The sequence below is a fragment of the Aulonocara stuartgranti genome (genome assembly GCF_965226115.1).
Source record: "Aulonocara stuartgranti genome assembly, chromosome: 5".
Taxonomy (NCBI): domain Eukaryota; kingdom Metazoa; phylum Chordata; class Actinopteri; order Cichliformes; family Cichlidae; genus Aulonocara; species Aulonocara stuartgranti.
In genome coordinates, this window is record NC_138943.1 from 38,164,185 (window position 1) to 38,181,720 (window position 17,536).

A 17,536-nucleotide genomic window follows, 5' to 3' on the forward strand; every position below is an offset into this window, starting at 1 on the left:
CAGCTTTAAATAAACAGACTTTTGCTAGAAATTTAAAGGAAGTTAAAACTGTACTTTGATTTGGCAATAAGGGTCTTGATTCGTTCTAGCTTCTTCTGCTTCTCCTTCTGCTCCTCTGGGCTCAAGAGAGTGTTATTCTCCACATCCAGGTAGCGTTCAGGGATCAGAACCTTGTCAGGAGCCATCTTTTATAACAAGAAAGAAAAAAATCTCTTTTATCTTTGTCTTTTATGATTTTGGACACAAAGGTAAGCTATTATGATTCTATTGTGAACATACCTGCCTTAAAATAGCCACAAAGTTAATAAATGATTCAACTTATTTCACCTCTTTGCTGATGTTGTAATGCTCTGGTTCAATCTGTAAACGTCTCAGACGAGCAATTTCTTCCTCTGGTGACTCTTGCCCCTGTCCTCGAACTGCCTTCTCTAAGTCTTTGATGTCAATCTCATGAGCTGTCAGCCGCCTACGGACCTGTGAATACAAACACAAACTAGATAGGACACACAGGCAGATACAATCAAATCATCAGCTAGCTAAAATGCGTATACCCTAGTCATACAACTTTGGCCTATCTCAATCACTGGTTTTATATTTGTAAATATTGGCAATGTTTTTCAGTGGATTATCTTACCCACCTGGAAGTACCAGAAATGCAAACAGGTGGACAATACGCATGGTACATGGACTGGTTTTTACTTTCCTACCATATCTAAGTGCTCAAAGCACTTTACAGAATTTGCCTCGTTCCCACAAGCACTTTTTCTATGCAAGTGCTTTCTATCTAGCATTCACACACATTCATACTCCAATGGACGCACTGGAGAGCAACTTGGGGTTAGTATCTTGGAAAATTTAGCATACAGACTGGAGCAGGCAGGAATCGACCAACCAACCTTCCAATTAGCAGATGACCTTCTCTACCTTCTGAGCTACAGCCACCCCAGTGTGATCAGTGTAAAGTGATCTCTATCATTCTGTCATTTTTACACATGAACTGACGGTGTTGGAGAATCACATTCACACAACAGGAGAAGGTCCATTTCAGATAAGTTGTAACTACTTGGTGTTTACATGGGTTATGTCTAGCTATTGTACCCAAGTGAATTTGCTAGACCACAACTTTCTCAGATGGGCTCACATGGAAATTACAAAGCTTTGTACTGGGGTAGGCAGGTATGACAGCAACAATTTGGGAAATCTGGGAAATGTGTGATATTGAGAAAAATTTCAAGCTGCAGTACATGTGTGAAAGTTCTTTCACACATGTACTGCAGCTATGACTATCATCTGAAAAATAAACACATACATGATTCATTTTTTACTTTACCAGCTCACTGTGACAATACTACAATTAAATACATGACAAGGATCACCATTAGCTTGCTCATACCACTTTGTAATTGGCTGGAGACTGGCCTCCTGACAGGTTTAGGCTTCTCCTTTTGTCCCTCATAGAACTGCACTGGTTGCGACGAAGTCGCTCATTTTGTTCCTCCACACTCATCTTCATCTTAATTTCTGTGGGAAAAGCAGCACTTTTTGGGCGCTCCTATGACAGAGAACAGGCTTATTTTTAGAGATAATTTCTCTCATATAAAAATATAATAAAATGGATTATAAATAAATTAATGCTGTCAGTGATAATCTCGTTAAAATGACGTTAACGCCATAACCGCATTAACGCGGTGGAGATTTGTGGTTATGGCGGTTATGGCATTAACGTCATTTTAACGAGATTAACGCTGACAGCGCTAAAATGAATATCAACCTTGTAACAGTTGCAGTGGTGTGGTGTCTCTTTAAGACAATGTAAGGGTTAGAGATGTCATAAGTATGCACCACTGCCCACTTTGGAGTATGAGATCCACTTGCTTGCAAGTGAGTTTATGGACTCGGACCTCTTTAACTTTTTGCAACGGGTTGTAGGAACACTGTGCTTCATGTATGATAATTAGTAGCTGTTCAATGGGTCTTTGTAAGGTTGAGTGTGCATTAAAATACAAGCACTGTGGAATTCCCAGTGCCAGTGTGGTCATGAGTTTTTCTGACTGTCCTGCTAAGTGTTTCCACTGCTCCTCTCAACCACTGAGTACAACCCACATTACAACCTCTTATGTGCATTCATGTCTAATGTTGTGAATATGACCCATTTCACATGTTTCTCAGTTCCACTGACCTGTTCATTGTTTATTATTGTTTGTTGTTTATTAAGGCTTATATTTTTTCTCTCCTAACCAGAGTGGGTTGACATACCCTGGAGACTCCATTAAGCACTCTGCTGTTACGGCGATGAACTTCAGTAAAGTTCCTCTGTGATTCATCAGTGGGGGATTTGGTTCTAGGAGGAACAATGCCAACTGTGCATGTGAAAAAATAAATACACTTATAAGTACAGGCCAAAAAAAACATGTTTGTATTCTCAAACATAACACTATGAGTCAGTCTTTAAAGTGTCACTTGATTAATTCATGCAATCAGACGTCAAAAGACAGAATACTGAATTTTTATCTTTAACTTGCTATTATAAGCGCCTTAAAGAATGTATCTCTGGGTTCTGCATACCCAAGTTATTGTTGTCATTGTTATTGCCATTTTTAAATCTTGATATTAAACTGTTGTACCTTTATTCATGGTGGACTGCCTGTCCTGGGCCTGCTCCTGAACATCACTGATATTGTTCGATTCTCCAAACTTGGGCTGGAATGCAGAGATGTTTTTATTTTGTCAGCACTGAACCTGAAGGTAGTGAACGATTCTAATACTGTTCAAAAAACTCAAGAATGCATTAGATAATGCCTTGTAATGGAAGAAACAGCTGGTACACCTGAAGAATCCCCAATGATGCAATCACACTATGGTTGAAAAAGTCTTCTTATTTTAAAGGAATTGCAGTAACCCATTCTTTAACAGTACTATACCTTTACTGTACAGCTGACCAGCTGCCAACTGAAGTGACAGTGCTGATCAAAATGTCCTCTTCAAGTACACATGACTTCAACAAATGTGATGCACCAAGGTTGGTTCACATTTTATTTCTTTCTCTAATGAAAGAGAGTATACCAGCAGAAATACCCAATTACCTTTCTGAAGTCAGAATCTTCACCACCAAGGTAATCAACATCGATGCCGAAGCTGTGTGGCCAGGTCGTGCTGTCAAAAGGCAGGGGAGGGATGGAGGGAGGAAAGGTATAGGAGGGATCCAATGGGTAATAGGATTTGGGAAGGGGAGGCCTAGGGGGAACACTTTCCTTGATCACCATAAGGGCAGTAGGGAGTGAAGAAGGAAGTTAACATAGGATAGGAGGAAGAGAGAGTGCTGCATATCAGGATAAGTGACAATAAGCCAGGCAAATTGCAAAGCAGAAATGTATTGATTGAGTTTCAGTCTAGTTAGTTAAAGAGTTGGATGAAAATCCCCAGCTGGTTGCTGAAACACTGATCACACCTTATAATAGCTAAACTCTAAGAAGCATTAAGACAGACTTAATTCAACATATGAAAATAATTATTTACGCATATTAATGTCTGTGAAGGTTCTCAGTCATCCAGGTCATCGTAGTCAAAGGAGCTTGCAAAGAAAAGCGTCTGGACTTCTTTAAGTTACTTGAAGACGTTTCACCTCTCATCCGAGAAGCTTCTTCAGTTCTAAGGTCAAATGGTGGAGAGTCCCAGATATAAACCTAGTGGGAGTTTCCCCCCACAGAGGGACAAAAGGACCCCCTGATGATCCTCTAATCGCTTGAGCCAAGGTGTGAAACTGGGTGTGGGTCACAATCAGCCAGAGTTTCGGGTGAGTTCATTGTGAAACCTGGCCCCACCTTATCATGCGAATTCCTGAGGTCAGATGGCCCAGGATGTGAGTGGGCGTTAAGGCGTCTGGGAAGGGATCTCAAAACTGGATTATAGATGGCAGAGAGTTGGTGTCGTAAACCCCCGCCTCTGTTCAAAGATGGTCGCTCACAGTGGACATAGATGGCTTCTTTCACTCCTCTTTCAAACCATCTGTCCTCTCTGTCCAAAATGTGAACATTGGCATCCTCGAAAGAGTGACCTTTGTCCTTAAGATGCAGATGGACTGCTGAGTCTTGTCCTGTGGAGGTGGCTCTTCTGTGTTGTGCCATGCGCCTGTGAAGTGGCTGTTTGGTCTCTCCAATGTAGAGGCCCAGACCTCTACATTGGAGAGACCAAACAGTCACAAAGTCCAGACGCTTTTCTTTGCAAGCTCCATATTAATGTGGAATCAAGTAATATGAAAGTTCAAGGCATCGTCTTTTCACAAACTAATGTTAATCTAAAGTATTGATCTAAAGATGGTCTTAAGTGTTGACCATAAACCTAACACTGGCCAGCCAAGTAAGAGCCGTATACCTGTCAAATTTAAACTAAAACATTATACGGTAGGGCTGCACAGCAATTGTGAGGTTTGAAACAGGCTTGATTGTTTACAAGAATATTAAGGGTATAGAGTGCAAAACTACATCTTAACCATACCTCAAGTAGAACAGTGTGGTAAAAAGCACTGATCATGCACTCTTCCCTTCTTATCTTAACATCTAATATCTTAGACTTGTCACCCCTTTGTATTTCTATTTGTATTCTATCCCTTTATTCTATCCCCACCTCCTCCTTTTTGGTTGGTTTTATTTTTGTTTATTTCTCTTGCCTGTCTTGCTGTACACATCATCATACAATGTAATAGCTGAAATAAAACAAATTAAAATGAATAAATAAATAGATTAAAGATTCACATGAAGAGGATGGACCCATAGACACTCTAGCTGTTCGTGCAATAGCAAAATGTGTTTGGCACCATAATGCATTCAGATCACAATTCGGATAGGACAGGATTTTTTGAAATACTTTATCTCTTCTTCTTATTTACCTCTTCTTAAGTTGTTCAGAACTTTAGTTGTTCAGTTGAAGTTGATGTTGATACTAAAATAATTAGGAAACAATTTGAAATTAATCTAAAATAATTTGGCTTTGACTTTGTTCTTTATTTTATTGACAGGGACTCTGGAATTCAAGCCTGAATATTTGTCATTGTCCTTGACCCAGTGTTTTGTACACACACACACACACACACACACACACACACACACACACACACACACACACACACACACAAAACAAGGTGCACGTCAGGTGTTGAGAAACCAGGACACCTTGATGAGAAGTGGGCTACTGGAACAATATGGCATAAGTGGGAAAGAGAAGAAAATAGGGCGCTGTTGATATCGAAACAGCTAGGAGCTCAGTATTTCAACATTCAGAAGAAGGAACTGCTCTCACAGCTAGAGATTGACAAGGTACAAAACAAATGTTATGGCAAGGGGGAGCCTGGACAACATGTCAGGGGGATCAAGTATCAGAGCTGCAGAGAGGTGCAATGGAGAAGGTGCCTAAGACGTACAGCAAGCTGTCCATACTGGAGGCCTTGGAAACTGCCAAGCAAAGATTCACAGCCTTGGCCAGCCACTTGACAAGGTACACCAGAGAAATAGAAAGCAGGAGAATGAACCAGCTGTTCTCTGCAGAACCATCCAAAGTGTACTCTCAGTGGCAGGGGAACAGTATGAGAACAATATGAGAACAGCACCAACAAAGCTGGAGACTGGAAAATACTGAAAGAACATATATGAGAAGGATGCAACTCATAACAGCAATGCTCAGTGGCTAGTGGATCTAGAAGCAGACCACAGGAACCTCCATGAACAGGGTCCAGTAACCATCACAGTGGCAGACATCCAAGAAAGGGTCTCCAGTATGAAGAGTTGGACAGCACCAGGCCCCGACATGGTTCACACCTAATGGATGAAGAAGCTGACTGCACTCCACAAGCGTCTGGCAGCACAAATGAACCAGCTGCTTGTCGATGAGAGACACCCAGAATGGCTAACTGAAGGCCAGGCAATCCTGATCCCCAGAAGGGACCGGTCCCATCCGGCCAATAACCTGCCTCAGTACCACCTGACAGTCATCATAGTGGCTAAGATGAACAGGTCTATGGCTCCATACATGAGCGGGGCACAGAAAGGGATTGGCAAGAATACCAGAGGCGCAAAACACCAGCTACTGGGAGACAGACCAGTCACACCAGACTGCAAGATGAGGCTGACTAACGTGTGCACTACCTGGATTGATTACAAGATGGCCTATGACTTAATGCCCCACAACTGTATCCTGGAATGCCTAGACCTATACAAGATCAACAGGACCCCAAGATCCTTCATCAGGAACTCAATGGGGATGTGGCGTACAACACTAGAGGTCAACTTTAAGTCCATAGCACAAGTCAGCATCAAGTGCGGGATCTACCAAGGAGATGCTCTGTCCTCACTGCTGTTCTGCATAGGCCTGAACCCCCTCAGTGAAATCATTGACAAGACTGGCTACGGATACTGACTACGGAGTTGAGCAGTTGTTAGCCACCTCCTCTACATGGATGACATCAAGCTGTATGCCGATTCACTGATCCACACCACCAGGATATACAGCAATGACATCGGAATGTTGTTCGGATTGGAGAACCTGGTACCTGGGAATCCCACAGGCAAATGGGAACAACGAGGAGCCCGTTAGGAAAGATGCAAACACCAAGTACCTGCAGAAGGTCAGGCAAGTCTTGAAGAGTCAGCTGAATGGTAAGAACAAGATCCTGACATCAAGACCAGGATGCTCCTGACCATGCTTGGAGGGTTTCACTCCAAGTCCAGCACCCTGAGGCTGTATGCTAAGTGGAAGGAAGGAGGCCAGGGACTGGTGAGTGTCAGTACCACAGTCCACGATGAGACAACAAAAATCCTTGAGTACATCAAAAAGACAGCCACAACTGACTGTGTGCTCAGTGAATATCTTAGGCAGCAGAAACCCAAGAAAGAGGAGGAACCATCATGGAAGGACAGGCCCCTGCACAGTATGTACCACCGACAGACAGAGGAAGTGGCTGACATCCTACCAGTGGCTGGACAAAGCTGGACATTTAGACTGGTTGGGCAAACTCACGTGCATCCTTGAATATCCTTGAGTGGATAAAGAGGAGTTCTAAGACAAGGAACGAAACTGCTTTGTTCCTCCTGAATCTAAGGTTCAACAAACAGATGGACTCCCCTCTCCAGTCCTGGCATAGACTTTCCCACTGTGATCCCCCTATAATTGGAACATAATCTCTTGTCCTCTTTCTTAAATATGGGAACAAATACCCCAATCTCCCATTTTAAAGGCACCACTTCAGACCTCCACAGAACATTGCAAAAAAACATGGCAGCCAGGACAGCTATAGCATGGCAACACGATGCTATGAACAGCTAATAAATAAATGATTTGTTCTTAAATTTAGAAATAGTGAAGCCATTATTTAGAAATTATGAAAACACCTTTCATCAAACAGGTTGTATATTAAGTTATTAATTAAGAATAAAAATGTCATACCTGTGTTTTTTTAAATGCACACTGATGTAATGAACTATTTACTTAAACACTTACTGAATGAGCCCGATGTTAGGAAACACCCCAGTAATCATGGGAAAACTAACAATGATCCAGATGTAAGCATGTTACGACATGTTTTCTGAGGACAAGCTTGGCTTCATCTCTGCAACCGTCGAAGGTTAACTAATTAATCTCTCGAGTATCAGAATGGATATGGATTGCATCTGAGTGCTGATTGGTATATTCAGAATATTGGCATTGTACACCAAGAAAACTGGTCTGTTCTCTGGCCTTTCCTGGGTTTATAGCTTAGTTAGTCCCTTTTTGATCTATTTCCTCCTCTACAGGGTTTAATGTCCTTAAGGACTCCCTGAGGTTCTAGAAAGCTAGAGTAATCTATGAAAAGTATGCTCACAGTTTTCACAACCATAATAATTTACATGTTCTGCATAAGACACTGGGTCAGCTTCCCTATAACTTTGGGGTCCATGGTTTGGCATTTTGTCAGGTTTGAAATTAGGCACAAGGCATGGCTTGGGACGTTTAGAATTTCCTCTTCTATGCAATTTAGGATTAAGTGCTTACCTCCAGACCCAACTCCTTGGTTGGAGAAGCCTGGCAAACAGGCACTGGGGAGTAGGGGCTCAGTGGACTGGTAAGGCTTACTGAGCTCAGTGGGCTTGCTGGACTATTGGTGGTAAAGGACCCTGATGCACCACTGTCAACTGAAAAGAGAAACAAACTTAAAGTGTCAGGAAAAGGCCATTAGATAGAAGGTAGAAACACAGGCCATTATGTTCAAGATTAGTTTAGTTTCTTTTACCTCTACCCTTGGCTGTTTTTATGCCTCTGGATAAGCTGTTCTTTTGTAGACCTTCTAATACATCCTGGACTCTCCAAAACTCTTTTTGGATGTGCCGCCGAACTAATTCACTCTAAAAAGAAATTACAAGGAAAAATAGCAGAAATTAGACCCTAATACTAATAACAGTCAGGTCCATTTATTAATTTCAGTTATGTGGAAAAAATGTGGAATTGGTGTTCCCCCGGATAAGCTGGAGGAGGTGGCTGGGGAGAGGGAGGTCTGGGCCTCTTTGCTTAGGCTGCTGCTCCCGCGACCCGGCCCCGGATAAAGCGGATGAAGATGGATGGATGGATGGATGGAAAAAAATAACTACATGTCATCGAAATTGCTCGCATTTTTTTTTGTTTCATTTTAACAAAAAAAGAGGAAAAAACAAACAAAATCTGTTGTTATGGAATCATTAAAGGATTAGATATATATAAAATATATGATAGCAGACCTCCACTAAGATAGCAGAGAATATCATTCTGAGTACTTACTTCGCATGCACTAGTATTTGTAATATACTCATTTTGTTTTCTTTGTTTTTTCTAAATGTTGTTTAAAAAGTTTGTAGTGCAGTAAAAATTAGATAACATGACATATTTTTACTTTGATTACACAAAGATTACGTAGAAGTAATGGATAATAGGTTTTTGTACTTTTCTCGATATATATCTTGTGTTTTTTGTTTAGCGTTGCCCTGTTTAGTTTTGATAATTTTTCTCAGTCTCCCCATGACTGTTTGTTTTTTTGTTCAGCCAGAAATAAACGGCTCTCCTTTTGTTTGCTCCATTTCTGTCTCCATTTATCTGCCTTTGGGTCCACACACTCCACTCCACGCCGTCAGCTACAGCAGACATGAAACATCCCAATGGCATTCAACTCTGGATAATATGGCTCTTCGGAAAGAAGACTCAAATCAGGCTCGACTCCCTAAAATAACTCTCAAAGGCGAATTTTATGAGCTGGAGAGGAATGGCATCTCACTAGTTTAGAAGATGATCGTTTAGGCTGGAAAGAGTTTGCTCCTCCATAAAGCTCACTAAGTCACTGACTTAAGAAAATAAGAGGTTTATTTTCAGAGTCATAGCTCTCTTAAGCCAAGCATTCCTTTAACCTTAACCAGTAACAACTTTATGAATTTCATTACACAAAGATTTTTAACCGTTAGAGAATTATTTATTCATAACATCTGACTGCTAAAAGAAATACTACCATAAATTAATGCTTTAATCATATAAAGGCGCTCAATCAGTCCCTATTACTGGGCTGCATACCACAGGCCTTTAAGGTGGCAGTGATTAAACCATTACTTAAAAAGCCATCACTTTACTCAACTGTCTTAGCTAATTAAAGGACATTCTCTAACTATCCTTTTATCTGAAAAATTCTTGAAATAGCAGTCATAAAACAGCTAACTGCTCATCTGCAGAGGAACTATTTATTTGAAGAGCTTCAAAAAGGCAGAAACATGATTACTGAAGATCACAATGATCTTCTTATGGCCTCTGACAGTGGACTTACCGTGTGCATGTTTTACTTGACCTCAGTGCAGCTTTAGATACTGTTGATCATTGCGTTTTATTACAGAGCATGTCACAGGTATTAAAAGGTACTGTGCTGCAATGGTTTGAATCATATCTATCTGATATACTCAAATTTGTTCATATTAATGTGGAGTCCTCTTCATACAATGAGGTTAATTACAGAGTTCACAGGCTTATGTGCAAGGATATGTTCTATTTAAATTATACATGCTTCCCATCTTATCTTAAAGACCTCATAGTCTACCACTTTGTTCTTAGACTGCTTGCTTACTTGTCATGGTACTCCAGTCCTTCCGTGTGTCCACTTTGCCCTAATCTCCTCCTGTGCACATATTTTCTGCCTCTCCCTCTGTTTTAATCAGGTTTGTACAGTTGTTGTTGGGTTGGGACCTTAGTTACACTACAGTGCAACATGTCACAATTAAAAGCTAATCTTTAGCTATTAGCAGTCGCTTATTGACAAAGTAGTTCACTTTTTGCTGGAATCTCCTGCTCTAATTACATCCCACCATCTATTTTCTGACCATGACAATTATACCTTCTTCCATCTCATCCTCACTCTGTTGTTGGGACTGCTAATCCAGAATTCAAAATTGTGCTCCTCACATACAAGGTCTTAAATAATCAGGCCCCATCTTATCTTAATGACCTTGTAGTACCATATCACCCTATTAGAGCACTTTGCTCTCACACTGCAGGCCTACTTGTTGTTCCTAGAGTATTTAAAAGTAGAATGGGAGGCAGAGCCCACAGTTTTCAGGCCCCTCTTCTGTGGAACCAGCTTCCAGTTTGAATTCAGGAGACAGACACTATCTCTACTTTCAAGATTAGGCTTCAAACTTTCCTTTTTGCTAAAGCATATAGTTAGGGCTGGACCAGGTGACCCTGAATCCTCCCTTAGTTATGCTGCAATCAGTGTAGGCTGCATTGGGTGTTTGTTCTTCATTCACTATGTGTTAATAGACCTCTCTGCACTGAATCATACTCGTTATTTATCTCTGTCTCTCTTCCGCAGCATGTCTTTATCCGGTCTTCCTTCTCTCACCCCAACTGGTCACAGCAGATGGCCCCGCCCCTCCCTGAGCCTGGTTCTGCCGGAGGTGTCTTCCTGTTAAAAGGGAGTTTTTCCTTCCCACTGTCACCAAAGTCCTTGCTCATAGGGGGTCATATGATTGTTTTTGTTTTTTTCTCTGTATGTATTATTGTAGGGTCTACCTTACAATATAAAGTGCCGTGAGGCCACTGTTGTTGTGATTTGTTGCTGTATAAATAAAATTGAATTAAATTGAAAATTCAATTATCCATTCTCTGGCACTTCTTGGGATTGCGAGGGCTGGTTACTAGTTGTTGCTGGTACTGTTGACAGTGCAGCAACAGCCCTGACACCTGACTGTCAGTGAATATGAGAGTTTGCTGCATCTATTTCTATTTTCTTTTTCTCTCTCAGCTTTTCAGCTCCACCTTTTTGTGTTTGTTCATCTTTATCAACCACTTCTCCCCCACTAAACTCTGTTCCACAAGGTGCACCCAGGGAAGGTAAAGGAGGGGCCGGTAACATAAAGAGATTAGATTAGGAAATCAGTGTCAGAAATTACAATGAACAAATGGGCTGCAAGTGCTTGTAGGACTGGTGAGCAGCGGACTCTGTTTTAAAGTGAGATTTAGGTTTAGGTGTTGATATTACTGGATTTTTATCAATTGAGAGAGTCAATAAAACGTTGTTTAGTTAATAATTAGAAACTGGCAGAAAAAGCAGGCTCACTTTGCTTAATTTAAACGTTCTAAATTAATCACAAAATGTGCATATCCTGCATATCTGGCCTTTTTCAATTTAATCTCATTTTTTCCACACAGTGACAAACTTGTTAAATTAGCCTCTGGAATTACTTATATGTAATTCACACAAGCTTAATATTTAAAATTGTTTTCCAGTGTCACTTTGACACAAATCAACAGAATGTAGCCAGCCAACCTCCTTTGACCTAAGGTTGCAAAAACCCTATAATAGCCAGTTGCTGTAAAAATATTTAATCAGATTTTTAGATTAACTTATATCACATCAAAACCTCTGCTGTCTTGTTTTCGTTTTTTGTTTTGTTGTCATCATTAAAAATCATTCAAAACAGACAAATAAAGAAAAAATGACAGTTACTACAAATCAAAAAAAGTAGATGGTGGTGGCTGGCTGAATAATTATGACTAGATAATCTCTTACTGTAAAATAACCTAAAAATAATGATTAATTAAAAAGGAGGGGGGGGGGGGGGGATTACAGATATGATGATATTGTTCAATTCAATTTCAATTCAATTTTATTTATATAGCGCCAAATCACAACAAAAGTCGCCTCGAGGCGCTTTATATTAATAATAATATTAATAATATATGTATTATATTACATTGTGACCTTTTACCTGTCCTCCAGCATTAAGCTGCTCCCACAGGTCTCCATGGATGGCATTGGCCTCATCCTCTAATGCTTCAAACTCCATGCAAGCAGTTGTTAAAGCCTGAGAGACATACAAAATAAAATAAAAATAGTATTATTTATACTGTCAGCAATATTCAGACTGTTTGATTTAGACATATAACAAATAGAACATTTAATGAGCAGATGTACATTGCACAATCACGTGGAGCTGTGCATTTTTTGAAATGCAGACAAGTTACTGAACTCACACTGGAGGCCTGGGAGAGCTCCCCTCTGATGTTAATCAGCTGGTTCTGCTGGGTTTCCTTTTTGAACTGCAGCTTTTCCATGATTAAAGGCTGGTTATGGTATATCTCCATTTCCTGATGAGTAGCCAACAGTGCTTCCTCTAGGCTGTCCTGGTAACAGCAAGTGTTTTGTTGAAAATTAGTTTTTCTGCTTATTTAGTAAATAGACAGTGCACTGCAACATCCCTGTTGATCTATTTAAGAGAACATACACATTTCATCTAAATATTCGGATGTAAGGTTATAATGGTTTCACATAAATAAATGAGTGAAATTATTAGCTACGATACATGCTAACTGACCAGAAGAAACACTACATTGTGCACTAATTTAACGCAAGAGTCAGAAGACGTTGATTCAACTCTGTGGTCATTAATTGTGCTGTAGTTAGTGGGGTTGTTGTATTGGAACAATTCAGCCTCACCGCAGGGAGTAAAACTACTTGGGTAGGGTTAGAAAAAAATCATGCTTTGGGTTAAAACACAACAGATAACACTTTTTTCAAAGCTTGCCAGAGCGACGCATCCCCTCAGAATCCACATAGGCACGAGACATTCCTCCAGTTGAAATACATTTGTTTCAAAGTCGTGCTGACTGTAATGAAAAAAGAGGCCAGGGTGGTGAAAAACAAAACAACTTTCAGTGTAAAGAGGTCCCGTACAACAACACCACAAAATACAGCTTGAAGTCACCACAAATTAAGTGTTGACTAAAGGTAAGGTTGTATTAATAGCTAGGTTGTTCTAATGTACTGAGTTAAACTGCTTTCCTCTGATATATAAAGTATATTATCTTCAAATATGGTTAGGACAAATAAGGCTTTATGGGTTTCCTTTACCATGACAGTAGTACATTGCTGTGTTCAGTAGCTATTAAAAAACTCCAGTGATTTCATACGAAGCGTTTCTTAAGAATTTCACAATAAAATGTCACATTTCCGAGGAAAATTGTGTACCTTATTCATTCTCAGTCTGTGGACAACTGCCTCATGGTCTTTCAAAATCTGGTTCTGCTCACATAATCGCCCCAAGAGCTTCTGTGTAACAAGGAGTGGTTATTTTGTGAATTTGAGAGACACCAGGAAGGAAATATAAAACAAAGACAGGACAGCAGTGTGTATATGTCAGTAAAAAATATACAGCATAGTATATATGTGCACAAAAACATCACATTTGTATGCAATATGTGACTCTTAATCTGCTTCTTCTAGTTTCAACCACTAAACTGAGTAGCAACTGATTTCAGACATTTAATAAATAGGGTTACTGTAATTATATTTTTTATTGTTTTACTGACAATGTTCACCCTCATGCAAAAACTAGGAAAACTATATTGTAAATATATTATTGTGGACTTCTTGATGCATTCTCAATCATCCAGGAAAGTAAATCTCCAAAAGTTGATTCTGTTCATCTGGACGTAGCGTTTTCAAAAACGCTACATCCAGATGAACAGAATCAACTTTTGGAGATTATTGTGGACTGTAAAATTGAGATTAGGTTCCTAGTCTACAGGACATACAAACATGGGGAAATGAGTGCTCACATACTTCTCACCATGCACTGTATAAAAAAATAAAAAGCACATCATTTGGGTGTGAATGCAAAACTCTTACACTGGTTTCGATCTCATTGAGTTTCAGTGTAGGATGCAGTTCTCTGTAGTTTATATCCTGGAAAGGAGGCACCTGTAAAAAATGATTTGCCTGTCATTATCAATCAGAGACTGTATACTGTTCCACTGAGACGAAAACAAAATTAAAATATATATTCTGGTCTTTATTAAAGTAATGTAAAGCCCAATTACATCTTTACATTGAACTAAAATCTCAATGATTCTATTTATTCACAAAATTATTGAGATCAATGGTTATGTTCTTTCTGAGATCAACAGTTCCTGTACTGTTAAACTTGACTAAATTGAGCTATGTAACGGTTTTCAATCTAGTCAACATGACTGTATTAAAATTACATACCAACAAAAACAAACAAAACCAACAAGTACATAAAATAAAACAAAATCATAAATTTCCACTTTTTTCTAAAAATTTCAATTCACCCCTTTAAAAGGGTGATAAATAATTAGAAAGCAAACAGTAATGTCAAGGTTGAGCTTAAACATAAGCAATTCAGAAGTGTGAGAGAAAAAAGTAAAACAACATGTGACCACATTAACGAAACCAATATTTCAAATTATGGGATCCCCGATAATCACAGCAGAAGGGGTAAAAAGACGAGCGTGACACGGATTGCTTTTGGATTGACTAAATCCTGTTTGTGTTGTGGGGTGGTGACATTAAGATTGTAAGTAACAAATCTGTATCGCAACCAATGTTCTGGCCACACACGAGAGTGTTTGATATATTTTGGGACTACGACTATAAATAATTAGCAGTTTTCACAACTGTGGCTCAAATATCCTGCCAAGTGCAGCATTCAGTTATGTTGAATTCACTCTAGAGATCTTCTTGTCACTATGCTTGCACATTTTAATTTTAATGCCATAAATGCCAGTGAATCAGACCTGAATTCAGCTGATTCTCCATGTATATCTTCAGTGAAATCTCAGCTGCAGGGGAGGGGTTGAGTGTACAATAAAATAAGCAGTCACCATTATTCCTTAGTGCTAGTGGTGCTGAAACCCAGTAGTGTGATGACAAATCGATGACCTCCACAACAGTTGGAGGTAGTGATGGGATTTCCAGCTCTTTTTAGAGAACCGGCTCTTTCGGCTCGGCTCACTAAGAAGAGCCGGCTCTTTCGGGTCCCAAGCGGCTCTTCAGATTGTTTTGTTGCTTTAATTTATTATTAACAACAATATAAAATTATGCAGAAAAGGAATTAGTAATGTAAAAAAAAAAGTGGTTTTATTTGTATATGCTTATATATAAATATATACGGTGGCCCCTTGAAACAAAGCACGTACAAATCCCAAAGCACGTACAAACTCCAAAACACATTTCTAGCGTTAACTGAACTTCCAAAACAGAGCTACCTAGATCACTTAAATTGCACAATTAAAAGCATATGTGTATTGTTTGTGTATTTATACACAAGCACTCATATATATTCAAATAATTCAAAAACTTTTCATTTACCTGTTACTACCACACACCAAATCCAGTCGTTGGTACTTCCTGGCTTGTGTAGCCACTAGGTAACAAAAGCTCAACACTGCGCCTAGCATCATGGAGCACTTCTGTTGTGTTTTGTATGTGCTTCGGAGTTTGTACGTGCTATGGAGTTTTTACGTGTTTTGGAGTTTTTACATGTTTTGGTGTTTGTACGTGCTTCAGGGTTTGTACGTCCTTCAGAGTTTGTACGTGCTATGGAGTTTGTACGTGTTTTGGAGTTTTTATGTGCTTCGGGGTTTGTACGTGCTTCGGAGTTTGTACGTGCTATGAAGTTTTTACGTGTTTTGGAATTTTTACGTGCTTCGGGGTTTGTACTTGCTTCGGAGTTTGTATGTGCTATGGAGTTTTTACGTGTTTTGGAGTTTCTACGTGCTTCGGGGTTTGTATGTGCCGTAAATATACTTTAAATATACTTTTGTTTATTCACTCCACATAAAATGTTAAAAAGAAATCATATAATACAAAAACCAACTATTTACATTTCAACTTTTAACTATTTAAATTTTCAGATTTTTCCTTTTAAACAAATTTAAAGTAAAACAACATAAAACACTGCAAGTCACAACACAATTAAATATAAATTAAAATATAAAAACAAAAAGAAGATGTACATTCTCTGTCATATGGGCCTGCATGAATAAACTTTCTGAATCCTTTATCATCCGCAACTGAAAATAGTTGTGGACCATTACTATACCTTTTTAATGTGAAGTTGTTGTCACTGGCTCTCTTTCTCTATCTCTCCCTCCCGCTCTGTTCCTGTGCTACTAAGAGTGTAACTACCAGCCCTCCCCCCTCTTCCCAGCGCAAAGCACAGGTCGCGTGCGAAGTGAAGCGGAAAAAAAGTTCAAGAGAGAGGGTGAGAGAAAGAAGAAAAAAAAAACCACGGCTCGCGTCGTTCACTTCAAAGACCCGGCTCTAAGAGCCGTTTCGTTCGCGACCGACACATCACTAGTTGGAGGTGCTAGTCCAGACAGTGGTGGAACTGCCAGCTATACAACTTCAAGCAGGCGGCAGCGAATTGCCGATGGCTGGACAGGGTTAAAAAATTATTCAAAAGGAATGACTGGCCATTGGGGCGGGGGGGCTGGAAGGAGGTGTTGGCCGTCCGATTGGGATCTGGGATGCGGGGCCTCCCTGCTGCTGCGGAGCCTGGGACGGTCTGCTTGCTTCCACCCTGGGGGAAAGGGTAAAATCTCCTGGGTCTAGATGCCAAGGTGTTGGAAATGATTTTCCGTCTGTTAGTCGATACAAGAGGGAAAATGCGGTTTTAATACTGGACAAGCCCTTCATGCTATGGAGGATACTTGATGGGGCATGTGAGTTTGCCCAACCAGTCTGCATGTGTTTTGACTTGGAGAAGGCATTTGACCACATATGACAGGTGCTTCAGGAGTATGGGGTGTCATTCAAACCTTATACAACCATTGCAAGAGTTTGGTACGCATTGCTGGCAAGACCCTGGTGGTGACCAAGGGCCAGCGCTGGTCCACCAGATGACGGGGTTCTGTTGGCTTCATCAAGTGATGGCCTCCAACTCAAACTAGAGCAGCAGCGGGTATGAGAATCGGCCCCGGAAGGGTCGAGTGCCTACTCTGGGTCAGGGATGAGTTCCTGCCCCAAGTAGAGGAGTTTAATTATCTCAGGGTTTTTTTCATGCGTGAGGAGAGAAGAGAGCGGGGGATTGACAGACAAATTGGTGCAGCTGCTGCAGTGATGCGGATGCTGTACCGGTCTGTTGTGGTGAAGAGATATCTGAGCGTAAAAGCGAAGCTCTCAATTTCTTGGTTGGTCTACATCCCTACCTTTACCTATGATATGAGCTTTGGGTAGTGACTGGAGAGATCTCTCAGCTGG

General features: G+C 40.2%; 1 protein-coding gene across 1 annotated transcript in view; it reads right to left on the reverse strand.

The window, feature by feature from the left end:
* plekha6 (pleckstrin homology domain containing, family A member 6) overlaps positions 1-17,536 on the reverse strand; it is a gene marked incomplete at its 5' end in the record, with an annotated part of 74,976 nt that overhangs the window by 23,840 nt on the left and 33,600 nt on the right. The window contains 12 exons of the mRNA XM_082532646.1: positions 55-185; positions 328-474; positions 1,394-1,552; positions 2,257-2,360; positions 2,625-2,700; positions 3,084-3,251; positions 8,020-8,159; positions 8,258-8,369; positions 12,243-12,338; positions 12,508-12,657; positions 13,502-13,582; positions 14,162-14,233. Of these exons, the coding sequence (XP_082388772.1) occupies positions 55-185; positions 328-474; positions 1,394-1,552; positions 2,257-2,360; positions 2,625-2,700; positions 3,084-3,251; positions 8,020-8,159; positions 8,258-8,369; positions 12,243-12,338; positions 12,508-12,657; positions 13,502-13,582; positions 14,162-14,233 (1,436 nt within the window). The remainder of the gene's footprint in view (positions 1-54; positions 186-327; positions 475-1,393; positions 1,553-2,256; positions 2,361-2,624; positions 2,701-3,083; positions 3,252-8,019; positions 8,160-8,257; positions 8,370-12,242; positions 12,339-12,507; positions 12,658-13,501; positions 13,583-14,161; positions 14,234-17,536) is intronic.